The sequence below is a fragment of the Haliotis asinina genome, chromosome 5 (assembly GCF_037392515.1).
Source record: "Haliotis asinina isolate JCU_RB_2024 chromosome 5, JCU_Hal_asi_v2, whole genome shotgun sequence".
In the NCBI taxonomy this organism is placed as follows: domain Eukaryota; kingdom Metazoa; phylum Mollusca; class Gastropoda; order Lepetellida; family Haliotidae; genus Haliotis; species Haliotis asinina.
The window spans coordinates 28,739,472-28,756,841 of NC_090284.1; the positions used below are offsets into that span (position 1 = coordinate 28,739,472).

At 38.5% G+C, this 17,370-nt stretch overlaps 1 protein-coding gene across 1 annotated transcript in view; it reads left to right on the forward strand.

Annotated features, from left to right (window-relative positions):
- The window catches only part of LOC137283498 (2-oxoglutarate dehydrogenase complex component E1-like), a 68,014-nt gene that overhangs the window by 24,648 nt on the left and 25,996 nt on the right, over window positions 1-17,370 (forward strand). Inside the window, exons 6-13 of the mRNA XM_067815031.1 lie at window positions 2,365-2,519; window positions 2,821-2,967; window positions 5,155-5,425; window positions 8,766-8,894; window positions 9,906-10,085; window positions 12,201-12,353; window positions 14,887-15,106; window positions 15,493-15,643. Of these exons, the coding sequence (XP_067671132.1) occupies window positions 2,365-2,519; window positions 2,821-2,967; window positions 5,155-5,425; window positions 8,766-8,894; window positions 9,906-10,085; window positions 12,201-12,353; window positions 14,887-15,106; window positions 15,493-15,643 (1,406 nt within the window). The remainder of the gene's footprint in view (window positions 1-2,364; window positions 2,520-2,820; window positions 2,968-5,154; window positions 5,426-8,765; window positions 8,895-9,905; window positions 10,086-12,200; window positions 12,354-14,886; window positions 15,107-15,492; window positions 15,644-17,370) is intronic.

Sequence of the window (17,370 nt, forward strand, 5' to 3'; positions counted from 1 at the left end):
TTTTTTTGTTTTTCCATGGAACATTTTGGTGTTAGTCTTATGACTTTGTTTCCGGAGCAGAACTCAAAAGCCGTTCAGTGTTTTTCTGCAAAACTTGATAGATATATCAGTCAGAACCTGAAGTGGTGCCTTTTGCTATTTACAGGTTTTTGTTATTTCAAATTTTCTTAGTTCCCATGGAAACGTTTTGAACTTAGTCTCAAAATGGAGGAATGGGCTTCGTTTCCCGAGGAGAACTCAAAAACCATTCAATGTTTTTATGCAAAACTTGGTAGATATATCAGTCAGAACCTGAAGTGGTGCCTTTTGGCATTTACAGGTTTTTGTTATTTCAAATTTTCTTAGTTTCCATAGAAACATTTCGAACTTAGTCTCAAATTGGAGGAATGGGCTTTGTTTCCGGAGCAGAACTCAAAAACCATTTAATATTATTCTGCAAAACTTGGTAGATATATCAGTCGGAACCCTATAGAGGTACCTTTTGGTATTTACAGGTTTTTGTGATTTAATATTTTCTTGGTCTCCATGGAAACGTTATGGACTTAGTCTCAAAAGTGAGAGGTGTTTCGTTTCCAGAGCAGAACTCAAAAACGTCTAAATATCTGTCAGTAAAACGTGGTAGATATGTGTGGCAGACCCCAGAGTGGTGCCTTTTGCTATTTGCAGGGTTTTTTTTTTGTGTGTATTATTTTCTTGGTTTCCATTGAAACGTTTCGGACATAGTCTCAAAATGGAGAGATGGGCATCATTTCCGGAGCAGAACTCAAAACCCATTCAATATTTTCTGCAAAACTTGGTAGACATATCAATGAGAACCTATAGTGGTTCCTTTTGGTATGTACATGATCTTTGTGATTTATTATTTTCTTGGTTTCCATGGAAACATTTCAGGCTTAGTCTGAAAAGTGACAGGTGTGTTTCGTTTCCAGAGCAGAACTCTAAAACTTCTTAATATCTGTCAGTAAAACTTGGCTTATGTATTATTTTCTTGGTTTCCATGGAAACGTTTCAGACTTAGTCTCAAAATGGAGGGATGGGCTTCGTTCCCAGAGCACAACTCGAAAACCATTTCATATCTTTCAAAAGATCTTGGCAGATATGTGATACCGATCTTGAAATTGTGAATTACAGATATATGGCATTTATAATTCTCATGAATTCCATGGAAACAATTCAAACTTATTCTTAAAAGAAACAATGAGTAACTGTGAGATGGTTTGTCCTTTCAAACATGTTGGGGACGGGGGGATATGTCATCTTCTGATGACTCTTGTTGTCAGTATTCAAGGATGTCAGCTTGCGGAAATATTAGCCAATAGTAACCATGTCATCAGAAAGCCCTAAGCATGAACACTACAGGTCAAATACCTGTGTTTTTTGCAGATTTTCGTTTATTGAGGGATCGGTATGACTAGCAATTTTTATTTAAGTTGCGCCAAACTTTTGTCTGATTGGTTGAATCAGTTCTGCCTTCTCGCATTTGATTGGATGGTCAGACTCATTGGTCACTGAAAGGTTGTCTGACACAACCTCCTACTAGGTTTTATTAGACTCAGTATTGGAGTTTACATCATAAGTTCTCACATCGTGTCAAGGGAAATACAGGGTTTTATCAGTCCCGAGTAATGTTGTATTCGCCCTCCGGCTCGGGGAATACAACCTTACTCAGGACTGATAAAACCCCATATTTCCCTCGACACGATGTGATAACGCATTTATCTAGCTGAATGTTTTCACTAAATCAAAACAAAACAACACGCATCGAATCGACTTGCTGCCATGTTGACACCAGCTGATTGTTTGACCTCAGTGCATCGCACATTACTAAAGGCTTGTCGATGCACACTTTTCTCACTTCGCGTCGTCACCGAGGCGTAGCAGGGTGATAAGGCTTTTGCAGCGGGAGTATACGACTTTTATATTCCTGCTGGCGGATCATGATGGATGTACATGGTACTTTTATCAGAGTCACGTGGAGTCAAAACTCGACATTCTTACATGAGGCTAGATAATAGCTGTTTCAGAGCAGAACTTGAAAACTGTTCAATAGTTTCTGATGACTGTGTCTTGTTTGGAATGTGATTGCAGTTTCTTTTGTGTTACTCAGATGACTGCAGGGAGTCTGACTGTCCCAGAATGTGTTATAAATGATACTTACGCTTCAGACAGGGGGAGAATAGTGTCTTCTACAAAATCTACACTGTATCTTGTTGAAAAAAAATTAGTATTCTAGTTCTCATTAATGAATTATCTTGTCTCAGTTCCAGCCTTGTTGAGCATAACACATGTTATAAGGGGCTTGACATGACTACCATAACCTAGTGTCATTTTCTCCCACACTGACGATTAGCGTATTGGCTTCAGGAGGTCTACTGTCGACACATTGGTGTGGAATTCATGTTCATCAACAACCTGGAACAGACTGACTGGATTCGTAAGAAGTTTGAAACACCTCGTATAATGCAGTTCAGCAATGAAGAGAAGAGGCTTGTTCTGGCCAGACTCATCAGATCTACACGGTATTAACTGTGACACATCTTCACTTCTTTTATATTTGTCTTGAAACTGATTCGTTCCTGTCTTACCATATTACAGTCATAATAGATACACATTCACAGATTAAATGGAAATCTTTCTCTGTGGTAACTCGGCCATTATTAAGGTGCATTAATACATGGATAACCATGATTGCTTAAAAAATCACACCAAATTATTTTGATCAATTTACAACTTGTTATTTTGTGACCACAGGCTTCATACAGTTCAAATTACTTGTGTTCCAAAATTTGTCAGGTATGAATCTGTTGTGTTTGTTCACAGATTTGAGGAATTTCTTGCTCGCAAATGGTCATCAGAGAAGCGTTTTGGACTGGAGGGATGCGAGGTGCTTATATCTTCAATGAAGACACTGATTGACTCCTCCAGTGCACTGGGCGTGGACAGTTTTGTCATTGGCATGCCTCACAGGTCAGTTTCTTAATCACATTCAGATTGCATACATTTTCTAATTTCAGCGTGCAGGAATGGACCAATGCATGGAAATCTAACAGAACATTAACCCTATGATTGCTTATCATAACTGTTGTTTTACCATCATTCATTTGGTCCTTGTCAATTACCGTTGCATAAGAAGTTAGAACAAATGACATGCTCTGACAGAATAACATGCTTTACAATGATGAATGTTTCGAACGATGGTAACGATGGTTTCGGTTGTTGTCCTGCTGGAAAATAAAAATTTTTCCATAGAACAAGTCAGCAGATGGAAGTAAATGTCCATCGAGAGTATGTGTGTACCGCTCACTGTTCATATTCCCTTCAAATACACACAGGGGTGTTACCCCTAACACAGATATGCCACCCCACATGATAAATTTCGGACTACTTTCGGCGCTGATGCAGCGGTTTTTCAGTCTGTTTGATCTAGAATTTCAGTGTATTAGGAAACAGCAGTACAGGACTTCCATCTAAAAAAATCACACCGTGCCAGTTAAAGTTTCTATGCTGTAAGCACCAGTTCAACCTTCACTCCTTTTGCTCAAGTTTAATGATAGGCCATGGAATTCTTCCAGCCAGCCCATTGCATGCAGCTCAGTTCTAATTGTCTCCTTACAGACAGCCACAATTCCTCTGTCAGTCATATCCAGCCTTAAGTTTTCTGAATGCCTTCATTTGTTTTTAGAAACAAGAATACCAAGCCGTCACTGTCAATTTTCTGGGCCTTCATAACTTCCCTGGTGCTCAATGCCATTTTGTCACAGTTAAAAAATTTTTGTGACAATTGTATAAGACATCCCCTCAGAACCAGCAAGCTATATCACTGACAAGTCTGAAATATTCAGTGATATGCAGACAAAAGCAAGGTACAGAGATTCACGAGATTCACAATAGAGGTTTCATGTACAATGTAACGAGTCAAATCTAAAGTATTGGGTCACAAATATATTATCAACTCTCCAAAGTCTTGGTTTGTGAGTGGGAAACAGTCATCCTGAATGTTACACGGCGAGAGGCAGCGGTCATGTAGAGGTGAAGTGTTGATGAAGAGGCAGGCAGATAGTAGGCCGAATGATGTACTCCAATTATCCATGTCGGTGTGTGTCAACACAATAACCAGCATTATACATGCACAGTCACTGATTCCTGTATATTCAAGCACTTTGCGACCTCATCGCCACCAACTTTCTCGCAGCCACTGGGAAGTAAACACAACTAGTCAAGGAAGGCAACTCCAGAGCACTCCCTTGAAGGCCTTTCACTAAAATACTAATAGCACTAAACATTTATTATGCGAAATGTGACACGTAATAACTATTACTCAAAACTTTAAACATTGTGACCCAATGATAATTATCACTTAATCAATAATACAATTTACAGAAAATGCACTCTTGTAACAGTACCCATTTGCAATATTTTTCAAAACATGATAAACAGAGGCAAAGGAATGCCAGTTCTACTTGAAATCACTTCAGCTGATTTGATGTCCTTGTTAAGTACTCTAAAATCAACTTCTTCTTAAAAGCCTCCATACAGAGGATCACTGTAAATGTCGTCTGCTAACAAGTAAACAAAGGGGGATAACTCTTCACAAACTAATGAAAAAGGATTAAGAGAGTTGTCTCTCTTGAATAAAACCAAGCACTTGGTAGCTGGTCAAGGTTGTCTATACTAGAAATCCAATTATGCGTACTCCTAAAATTTTCAGTTATCCCTGGTCATACTGTAAATGTCATTTGACATACTGTTTGTGTATATGTATTTGTTAAACAGATATTGCTTGCTTATTGTCATAATTGTGGATGTTGAATTGTTGATCTTTGAATATTCTTCAGTTAGCCCAAGAATGTAGTGGTTACGGACAAGAGACAAAAATTAATGCCAATAGTACTGGTCACTAATCATCAGGATGTCAACCACACCAGCTCTCAAAAGAACACACAAGAATACAAAAAATATAATGATCACAGAAAAGAATTAGTGTTGAATATCATTAGTACTTGTCATTCTTGTTCTGTACACATGGCCACTAGGGTATTTAATCGTTGAGATGAATCTTTATGAATGTATGCATGTTGATCACAAATATTTACTAACATGTTTCACTGAACTGGTCATTGTACATGTATTTGTTGTTTGTTGTTCTTCTCACAGAGGTCGCCTGAATGTTCTGGCCAATGTGTGTCGCAAACCATTGGAGAAGATCATCTGTCAGTTTGACTCCAAGTTAGAAGCATCAGATGAAGGCTCTGGGGATGTCAAGTACCACCTGGGAATGTCTCATGAACGTTTGAACCGTGTGACAAATAAGAACATCAAGATAGCTGTGGTGGCCAATCCTTCTCATCTGGAAGCTGTAGATCCAGTAGTGCAAGGCAAAACACGAGCTGAGCAGTTCTACAGAGGGGACACAGATGGCAAGAAGGTATTAGACGCTTCTAACACAGGGTTGAAATTGAAAAATAGTTCCCTGTAACATAGTCATTTTTGCCATAATCTCAGATAATGCTCATTTTGTTCTGTTGCGCAATCATTGATTTGAAGTATAATTTGCTGAAGCCATGAAGGACAAATACAGAAGGACGGAGCAGTGACTACAGCAAATATTCATGGATTTCAAACTAATTTGATTTTTGACAGTCTGGCTGAAAGATAGGTCACGTTTAACAGTCAGTTGGTCTTTATTACGCAAGTCAAAGATCACATGACCAGAATAAGTTTAGAACTGTATTTTTTTCCCAAAGTACCTCTTTAATAAATATTCATGAAATAATACCAAACCTGATATTTTCATATTACCTTATAAAAAATTAAGCTTGAAAATCATACATATGGCTTAATTCTGAGCAAGTTTCTCTTCATGTTGGTGAAGCATTTTGTGAATTGACAGATTACAATAAGATATGCCTGATACCATATATCTGGTGACTTGTTTTTGCATATTGAACTTGATTTTTCACACGTTACAAACAGCACATTTAAATTCATTTTTTCGTTTTCCCGTTTCACTTTGTCTTTTTGTCTGTACAAAAAGTGGAAACTTTCTTTAAAAACACAACCATTTTAAAGTTTTTTAGATCTCCTGAAAGCAGCCTGTCTGTGTGGGATGAGGTCTAAGTCATTAACTTGCATGAGTGTTCCACCATGCTGCTAATGGTTTATCACATAGGCTTCATAATATGTCCTTCCACATTCCTTTGCAAGGCTGTCACCAGCCCACATCAGGCAAGTGTATTCCAGATCATGACTGTGACATGTCTCATCATTCAGGGCTCAGTCATCCTTCAGTCATCCCTACCCCTCACCAGTTTCAAAAATTATTTTGTCTCAAGCTATGACGAGTTATGCAAATATTCCATTGTTTGCCTTACTGACAACAGTGTATTTGGTTGAATGGTATCCATGTGTCTTTGAATTCTTCACAGTTGGTGATCTTGGCTACTTTGAAGTGGTCACTGAATATATGAATTAGCTTGTCTGAATGGGTCTTTCACAACACTTAAGAAAGTGCGTTTAGATGTCAACCTTCTTTGGCCATTTTTATCCTGTCAACTTGTTTCTGAGAAGGTTGCATTACAATCCTTTTAAGTGGCATAAGCAATCATCTTCTGTTTGTCTATTATTTTATTGCTTCTGAATAATGATAATTTTATGAATATACAACTTTTTAATTTTGTGAAAAGTGACATTTTGACATAGGTTCTAATGTCGTTGTCAAGCAAGTGATGACAACATTAGAGTCTATGCCGAAACATTGCCTTTCACAGTATAAAGAAGTTGTATATCCCTAACATGATCATTCTTCATTACCTCAGCTTCTAAGATGCACATCAAAGGAGCTTTTATCATCTTTGGAATTTCAGCAATAACTTCTTTAAGACAGTATCCTTTCTTTGCACATGATATCATTATGGGTGTTTGTTTTAACCTTGGGGATACATTACTCAGTCTTCATGTCACACAAGTGCAAGTGCCTAAACTACACTGCCTATTAGACTTGCTATTTTGGATTTCTGTTCCCATAAACATTTAGCCTGTCACATGCATCCGCCATTTCAGGAAAAGTTTTACAATAATTACATCCCAGCACCTGACATTGATGACACTAGAACCCAAGAGCATTCAAAGATTGTAGCTTCCTCACCATTCACCACTGCTTACATGATAGTAATTCATTCTTGACAACCAGTTATTGTTAAAACACAAAGCTAAGAACTTCTACTGTATCTTAAAAGAGGCAACACATTTCAGTTGCAAATTCCTTTAATAGAACACATTTACTTACTTCTTAATCCCTTCAGACCACACACTGTCATCCCTCAAATATTGTTCCATCACTGTGAAACCCATCTGATTCACTCACCCATGTGACAATTTTTTCATATCCAAACCTTATTACAGGCACTAACCACATGAAGGCACCTTGATTCATCTGTGCTAACACCATCTGCTCTTCCTTTGTTAGCAGTCAAACTGCAACTTCTTTCTGCCTCATTCCTTCAGTTCTGGCCCTGTCCATAACATCATTTCCTTGACAACATACCTCTCACCTTTTTGTTGATGCCAATTGTGAGGGCGGGACTATCCATGTTCTTGACTAGCAGACAGCTAGATGATAGTCAGCTAATGAGTAGTTAATGTCCACTACAGGTGATGAGTACACATATTTTGCAGGTGATGAGTATGTGATATATTCTGCAAGTGATGTGATGTTTTGATGCAGGTGATGAGTATGTGATGTGTTCTACAGGGTATTCTAAGATGCTTCTGTGAAAGATCAAAGGCGCCGACAATACTTTATCAGACGATAATGTGCACTTTTTGCATTCCGTCACAATGTGTTGACGTCGCTGCGCCATTCCAGTCTGCCCCCCTCATAATCGATCTTTTTTGCATTATGTCACGATGGATGTCAGCTGCCATCGCCTCGTACAGCCTCCTACAGTAAACTGCTTCGTCGCATCCCATTTCTTGCTTTGCAGTTGCATCAAACAGCTAACATCACTTGTGGAAACATTACGTTTATGTTTTCCGAAGGATAAAATGCCTCGTAGTTCGACTCAAAACTTAATAGAGACACGGTAGTGTTTGCAATGTGTACACAATGCAATCGTGGAATGTCGCATGACTAGTCAGCATCGGCTGAATGTGCTGATCTAAACTTTTGTTGGTAGTAGAAATGAGACCGTCATTTTGCCTTTTATGGTTTAAGAGAATCACAGATGTAATTAAAATGATCTAGAGAAGATATTTAACCCGAACATAAACCTTCTCCAAACTGTTCATCATTTGTTTTTCCAGTAACATTTGTCTTAATGTAGGGGGCTGACACGTCAAAAGAACAGCATGTCAGTTAGCCCTGTGCGAGGATTGTTAAGTTAGGTCACAGACACCATCGTTTGTTTTCTGCCATTGATTAATCGAAATTAGGTTTAGAAATTATTAAATACGGCATCTTAGAAAAGAAATACAGTTCATTCTACTATCATGTATAGTGTAATAAAGCACACTTTCGCCCTGAACTATTATATCGTTAAAGCACTCGGATGCATGCATGCTTTATCTATAATAGTTCAGTGCAAAAATGTGCTTTATTACACTATACATGGTGGTAGCAAGAACTGTATTTCTTGATGAGTATGTGATGTCTTCTGTAGGTGATGAGTATGTGATGTCTTCTGCAGGTGATGAGTATGTGATGTCTTCTGCAGGTGATGAGTATGTGATGTCTTCTGCAGGTGATGAGTATGTGATGTCTTCTGCAGGTGATGAGTATGCTGCTTCATGGAGATGCAGCCTATGCAGGACAGGGTGTTGTTTATGAGACAATGCATTTGAGTGATCTTCCTGCTTACACCACACATGGAACCATTCACATTGTGGCTAACAACCAGGTAATTAACCTTTAACCTGCCAAACTGATTGCACACTTATTGCCTTATAAATATAATGAGAGAGAAAAGACATTACAGACCATGAAATGTGAGTGTTCAGTGTGTGTAAAGTTACTGAATAGGATGTAAACGACCAAAATTTACAGGAATTTTGGAAATATATAATGTACTCAGTTACTACTCATGCATACAGACAGACAGATTAGACAATAGTTCTCTCTTCAAGTTGTGCTTTTAGGTAACAGTCAGATGATATGTTCTTTCATATTTATGAGGGCAGGGAGTATTTGTCATCTTTTGATGACTCTTCTTAATGAGTGTTTTTGTGAAAACACTCAGCCATGTTTGGTGGCAAGAGGAATGCTCATCATATACTGTGATGTGTTCATGACACACATTTCAAGTCAGATTTTGTGTTTGAGTTTCAAAGAAAATACAGGTGATTTTAATGATACTTCCACAGCAATATTTTCAATTCAGAAGAATGACACAGATCATTTATGATGTTATCCCATAACTTGATCATAGATTTGGTATTACATAGTTGTGTACAGCTATTTACAACTTGGAACATTTTGATAAATTAAACAGTTTTCCCCCATTGTGATTTTGTATGTTCATACAAAGAATCAATACATAAACAGAATGTAATTGATCAGCTTTTAAGTCCTTATTTTTCAACCAGCATTATCAGAGGGAAAATTAACTATTTGATATGATTATTTAATACAAATATACCATGAATAGTAGATAAATGAATAAGATTGATAATATGTATACACATATAGACACAAATCCAAATGAAATTGATCCCTTGTGTGGAGTACATCATTTTCCAGGGAAAAAAAAAACAGTGCAAAAATATGAATATGTGAATGACATGAATTCCAGATTTTTGCAACTGAAGATTACATGAGATTTGTTTTGATTTATAAATATTTTTGAATATTCAACAACATATTGTCAAACAACAAGCAAACACACTTGGCTAATCATTTCTTCACTCTACAGATTGGTTTTACGACTGATCCAAGAGTGGCCCGGTCATCTCCCTACTGTACAGATGTAGCACGTGTGGTAAATGCTCCTATCTTCCATGTGAATGCTGATGATCCAGAGGCAGTGGTCTATGTTTGCAAGGTAGCTGCTGAATGGAGGCAGACATTTGGGAAGGATTGTGTCATTGACTTAGTGAGTACTTGACATCTACTAATTGTTTTGACTGAAGTTATTATACATGAGCTATGAAGTAATGAGGATATATAGTCCATCCATCCGTATGTCCCAAACCTTTGTCCGGAGCATATCTCTTAAAGTTTACATGCTAGGTTCACCAAACTTCACATACATGTTAATCATTACCCATAGATGTCCCTTTTGCTATTTTGAAGTTTTTCAGAATTTCATTTTTTGGTGTTTCTATGGAAACATGACATGTTGCAAATTGTGTTTGATGGTTACCAGGCCACAGCATATCAAAGAAACTATACATGCTAGGTTTACCAAACTTAATGCACAAGTTAATCATGATCCACAGATATGCCATGTGCTGTTTATTTTCAAAATGTGATTATTGAAAGTGTGATGTTAACTTTTCACTTTTCGTGGTCTTTCTTCATGTCATATGTACCAATATGTGGGTTAATCTCTGTATCTAGATCAGTTATTTCCTTGATGTTATCAACATGTGGAATATTTTCTGTACCTATGTCGGTTGTTTTGTTCATGTCAGAAGTGCAAATATAGTTCTGATTGATTCTAAATAGTAACTTATCCTATCTCACGTTATGCATCTCTCTTCCTCACTTCGTGGAAACGTACTGTCAGCTAAGCTGAATCAAATCTTCCTGGCGTCTGACCACCCAACCTCTGCCCCCGCCATAGACACTTGTAAATCATCTTGCTCGTGCAGCTGTCTCAGCTGATCACGTGACGACTTGTACTTGTCATTCTCTTCCTTTTTCGCACCACAGTGTGGACGCGTGTGGTCTCTGTGAAGATATGTGGGAATTGTGAATAAACATGGGTGGATCTGTCACATCAATGTGTTAGAGCTCAGGGTAGTAATCTTAGCCATCAGTCATTGGCAGGAACAACTACGGGAGACGTCCTTACGGTTTGATGGGACAATGCGGCAATCATGTGGCACATCAATTGGATGGGATCAACAGGTGGACGCAACAATTCTTCAACCTGGTGGACTTTCTCAAAATATCGGTTTGGGACAATCATATTCCAGGGGTCATGAATGTCATCGCAGACTCTTTGTCGTGTTTGAAGCATCCATCCCCAGTGGAGTGGAAGTTCATCCGCACTCCGATCAACTACACTGATCTCCACTAACGCTTCATCTGCATGTTTGGCGCATTTACATCGGTCGTTAACTGCCAAGGGTTATTCTTTGCATGTTGCGACTGCTATCACAACAGCTAATCATACTTCCACGAGATCTATCTACGATGACAAGTGGACCAAATTTGAATCATACTCCAGAATGAAAAGCATAATGTCTCCCACCACAGCATCGCCTCAGGTGGTTGCCAGAGTACCTTCAGTACCTTCAATCCTCTAGGAAGCTGAAGGGTTCTACACAGTTATTGTGTCGGCATCGGGTGTGAAGATATCTACTGTCCCTGAGCTCCAGTCTCTCTTGAGATCATATAAACTGGTTGACCAGTCACAGAAATTCCGACCTCCAGCTTGGGATCTTTCCGTTGTACTTGCTCATCTCACATTGAGTTAGTATTAGCCCCTGAATGAGAAAAATTTTGAGCATGTCACGTTGAAGACCTTTTTCCTTTTAGTCTTGGCTACAGCTGCGCGTATTTCCAAGTTACATGCTCTAGATGTCTCTCAGGGCCGCTTTGAGAGGTCTCGATTTACTGGAGTGTTCCTTGGTTTGCGGTGGGACTTTCTTGTCAAGAACCAACTGCCAGGACAGCCGGATCATACCTTCCGTATTCCTCCGCTGTCATCCATATTGGTTCCAGAAGACGGAAGATCTATCCTTGAGCCCTACGGACATAGTCTCAAAATGGAGGGATGGTCTTCGTTTCTGGAGCAGAACTCAAAAAGATATATCAGTCTTGATCTTGAAGTAGTGCCTTTTGCTGTTTAGAGATATATTTCTATTTTCCATGATTTCCATGGAAACAATTCAAACTTAGTCTAAAAAAACATTAAGTAAGATTTGTCCTTTCAAACATTTGGGGGCCAGGGGGATATCTCTTGTTATTTATTTGGTTGCAGCTTGAATAATGAATGTCTACTTATGCCTATGATGATTATGTCTGTATATTATTTCAGGTTGGGTATAGACGTTTCGGACACAATGAAATAGATGAACCCATGTTCACACAGCCTTTGATGTACAAGAAGGTGGCCAAGCAGCCCACTGTTCTGGCCCAGTATGCACAGACTCTGATCAAGGATGGCATTGTTACACAACAAGAATATGAGGTATGGAAGCATTCTTTCTCAAACTCATTCTTATAAAAGTCAACCATTGCCCATCTCAAGAGTAGCCCTCAGTAACAACTTTTGTGAAAGGTTTGTTAGAAAATTATATAATCACTTCAAAAACTCTACCTTTGTTTCAAGATAGTTTGATTTCTGTTTGGGCTAAACTCACCTTTTGTTTCCGAAAGCTGATATAAACAAGAATTGATGTACTCACACCCTGTGCTTTTCATAATGCTTCCCACACAGCTGCTTAATAGATATATGACAGTGACGAAGACATGTTGTGAAATCTAAGTAATTGTATGCTTATCCTGCATTACTTACTTCCTGCACTTATTTACTCAAAATGTGGCTGCCAGACAATGTTGAAATGTACAACTGCCATAACTTCCTGGTCTTCGGAATATCATCCGTTGGCATATTCATCACCAGAAGATGATGTCAGCAACCTCAGATTATTTCCTTTCACACACCTCACAAAACTTGGGGTTTGCCAGCTTGACTGTATACTATAAGATAATGCTTATTTATAGTAAACTATCTTTGTTATTTCCCACCGCACGTTCAGCACGAATCGGGGATATATAATATCGGACTAGATTCTTTTCAAATATGGTACCTAGGTTCATCACAGTATAAGAAAGGTCCTAGTCAGGTTTGTTGACCTTGACCTTCATTTCAAGGTCACAAAGGGACTTTAATCTTTTATCCTTGTCAGTGAGATATCTCAAGAACCATTCACTGGATTTTCTTCATATTCAGTGGCAAGCTTTATATAGGATACGCGCAGGGCCCAGTCAATATTGGTGACCTTCACATAATTTTTCAAGGTCACACCAACTTAAACTTGTCTGTGTGATACTGAAAAACTAGAAAAGTTTGCAAACAGGATATTTTTACAAACTTTCCACTTGTCCACACCTTGGAAAACGGCAGACACAGAAAGGGCAAAGAATTTCGTGTGTTAACTTTTGGCATTTTATTGTTATAGTCGACGCCTCTGTCCATCCGTCCGTCCGTCCGTAATCATTTTGTTTCCGGAGCATAACTTAGAAACCGTTCAATATTTTTAGACCAAACTTGATAGATATAGCAATCTCAGCCTATGGTTGTGCCTTTTGCTATTTAAAGATTTTTGGCATTTATATTTTTTTATCCCCCCGGCATGTAATGCAGGGGGATATAGTCGACGCCTCGTCTGTCCGTCCGTCCATAATCATTTTGTTTCCGAAGCATAACTCAGAAACCGTTCAATATTTTTAGACCAAACTATGGTTGTGCCCTTTGCTATTTAAGGATTTTTGGCATTTATATTTTTTTTGTTTCTCCATGGAACATTTTGGTGTTAGTCTTATGGTGGGGTGGGGCATTTCCAGAGCAGAACTCAAAATCCGTTCAATATTTTTCTGCAAAACTTGATAGATATATCAATCTGAATCTAAGGTGGTGTCTTTTGCTATGTACAGGTTTTTGTGGTTTATTATTTTTGCGTTTTCCATGGAAACATTTTGGATCTAGTCTCAAAATGGAGGGATGGGCTTCGTTTCTGGAGCAGAACTCAAAAACCATTCAATGTTTTTCTGCAAAATTTGGGAGATATGTGTGGCAGATCCCAAAGTTATGCCTTTTGCTATTTACAGGATTTTGTGATTCAGTATTTTCACCGTTTCAGTAGAAACGTTTCGGACTTGGTCTCAAAATGAAGCGATGAGCTTCATTTCCCGAGCACAACTCCAAAACCTTTCAATATCTTACAGCAAAACTTGGCAAGTATTTGAGGCAGAACACAAAGTGGTGCCTTTTGCTATTTACAATGTTTTGGCGTTTTTATTTTTCATGGTTTCCACAGAAAGAATTCTGACTTAGTCTTAAAATGGAGGGATGGGCTTCGTTTCCGTAGAAAACCATTTGATATCTTTCAACAGATGGCACTTATATTTTTCATGACTTCCATGGAAATGATTCAAACTTTATCTAAGAAACCCATCAAGTAGCTGTCAGATGATTTGTCCTTTCCCTGCGGGGACCAGGGGGAATATGTCATCTTCTGATGACACTTGTTAAAAATCTTGGCATAGGGGTCATTCAAGATGACTAGACATCGAGGCCTACTAGTTTTACTTAAATCCATGAAACCTGTATGATTTACTTCTTTTATGGACGTTAGGGAAAGTAGTCCACTGATGATCATTAGGAAAAATTGACACAGCTCAAGCCGGAAGAAATATAGCATGAGTTAGGAAAATTTAAAATATGTAAGTTTTGTGATAAAACTGATGTTTAATACTTTGCCAGACTCATGATTTGAGGCCCTCCCAACTGTCCCCTCACACCTCTATGGGCTTTCCCGTAAGTCTTGATGTGGGCAAAATTCGGAGAGAGTGAGGACACCATCATATGAGTCACATGGGAACTGAAATGATTCAAGTTTCTATTTAACCGTCAAATAGAGAGGAATGATAACAAATGTAGCATGAGTCAGTATAAATTATCAATTTTATCATAAAAGTTACATGTTTCTTTGCTCCAGGAGGAAGTAGCAAAGTATGACAAGATCTGTGAGGAGGCATATGTGGCTGCTAAAAAGGAGACCGCTGTGAAGAACACAGACTGGCTCGACTCGCCCTGGCCAGGTTTCTTTGAAGGCAGAGACCCCATGAAAATTCCATCAACTGGGTGTAGTGAGGATGTCCTGAGACATGTTGGACAGTCAGTCAGCACACCTCCAGATAATTTCGTCATCCATGGAGGTATTTTGATGCTCATTGCTAATACAAGTTACCCTTTTCTTTTGGGCTACCCTTTCAATGAAATGAGCTTGGACTTCATGCCCATCAAAAACCCGGAAAATTTGAACAGTTTCCTACAATTTTTAAATCACACTGCACCTGGAGAATCTTTTTGACACCATTGAGTTACCTTTGGAAATCAAATGATCTTAGTTCATTAAAGAGCATTCAAGAAGGTTAAGGTTTGTTTGATGTTTAATGAAGGCCACAACAATATATGTGCTTTATTTTGTAAATTTTGGAGAATTTTAAAGTTGTCAGTGATTTGGTCTTTTCACTTTTCACTTGCTTCTACTGTAAGCTCTTGTGGGGTGCTGGATGTGAGTATGTTATGCATCTTACTTTAGGTTTGAAACGGGTTTTGCGTGGCAGAGAAGACATGGTAAAGAATCGGATGGCAGACTGGGCTCTTGGGGAGGCTCTAGCATTTGGTTCACTTCTCAAGGAAGGAGTTCATGTGCGTCTCAGTGGCCAGGATGTGGAGAGGGGAACATTCAGGTGACTCAAATACTAGGACAGTGAAGGTTCAAGAACCTTCAGAAATAGAATGAAAGTGCTTTTTATCCCCCCGGCAGGTAATGCGGGGGGATATAGTTGAAGCCTCATCCGTCATTTTGTTTCCAGAGCATAACTCAGAAACCGTTCAATATTTTTAGACCAAACTAGATAGATATAATGATCTCATCCTGTAATTGTGCCTTTTGCTATTTACAGAGTTTGGGCATTTTTTTGTTTTTTTTGTTTGTTTTTCCATGGAACATTTTGGTGTTAGTCTAGTGGTGGGGCGGGCTTCGTTTCCTGAGCAGAACTCAAAAACCGTTCAATATGTTTCTGCAAAACTTGGCAGATATGTGTGGCAGGCCCTAAAGTGGTGCCTTTTGGTATTTACATGTTTTTGTGATGTATTATTTTCTTGGTTTCCTTGGAAATGTTTTGCACTTAGTCTCAAAATGAAGGTATGGGCGTTGTTTCCGGAGCATAACTCAAAATCCGTTCAATATTTTTCTGCAAAACTTGGTAGATATACCAATCAGAAGCTGCAATGGTGCCTTTTGCTAGTTACAGGTTTTTGTGATTTCTTAGTTTCTCGGTTTCCATGGAAACAATTCAGACTTTGTCTCAAAAGCAGCAGGTGTGTTTCGTTTCTGGAACAGAACTCAAAAACTTCTTAATATCTGTCAGTGTTACTTGGTAGATGTGTGGCAGACCCCAGAGTGATGCCTTTTGGTATTTACAGGTTTTTGTGATGTATTATTTTCTCAGTTTCAAAATGGAGGGATGTGCTTCGTTTCCGGAGCAGAACTTAAAAACCGTTCAATATTTTTCTGCAGAACTTGGTAGATATATCAATCGGAACTTAAAGTGGTGCCTTTTGCTACTTACAGGTTTTTGTGATTTCTTAGTTTCTCGGTTTCCATAGAAGCGTTTTGGACTTAGTCTCAAAAGTGAGAGGTGTGCTTTATTTCCGGACGAAAACTCAAAAACTGGAGGGATAGGCTTCGTTTCTGGAGCAGAACTCAAAAACCATGCAATGTTTTTCTGCAAAACTTGATAGATATATCAATCTGAACCTATAGTGGTGCCTTTTGGTATTTACAGGTCTTTGTGATTTCTTATTTTCTTGGTTTCCATGGAAATGTTTCAGACATAGTCTCAAAAGTGAGATGAGTGTTTTGTTTCTGGAGCAGAACTCAAAATATTCTTAATATCTGGCAGTGTTACTTGGTAGATATGTGTGGTGGACCCCAAAGTGGTGCCTTTTGCTACTTACAGGTTTTTGTGATTTATTATTTTCTCAGTTTCCATGGAAACATTTCGGACCTACTCTGAAAATTGAGAGGTGTGTTCCGTTTCTGGAGCAGAACTCAAAAACTTCTTAATATCTGTCAGTAAAACTTGGTACATATGTGTGGCAGACCCCAAAGTGGTGCCTTTTGCTATTTACAGGTTTTTATGATGTATTATTTTCTCGGTTCCATGAACACGTTGCTGACTTTGTTTCCGGAGCACAACTCGAAAACCATTTCATATCTTTCAAAAGATCTTGGCAGATATATGAGACAGATCTTGAAATGGTGACTTTCTTTGATTACAGATATATGGCATTTATATTTTTCATGAATTCCATGGAAACAATTCAGACTTGGTCTAAAAACACAATCAGTAAATGTCGGATGATTTGTCCTTTCAAATATGTAGGGGCCGGGGGAATATGTCATCTCCTA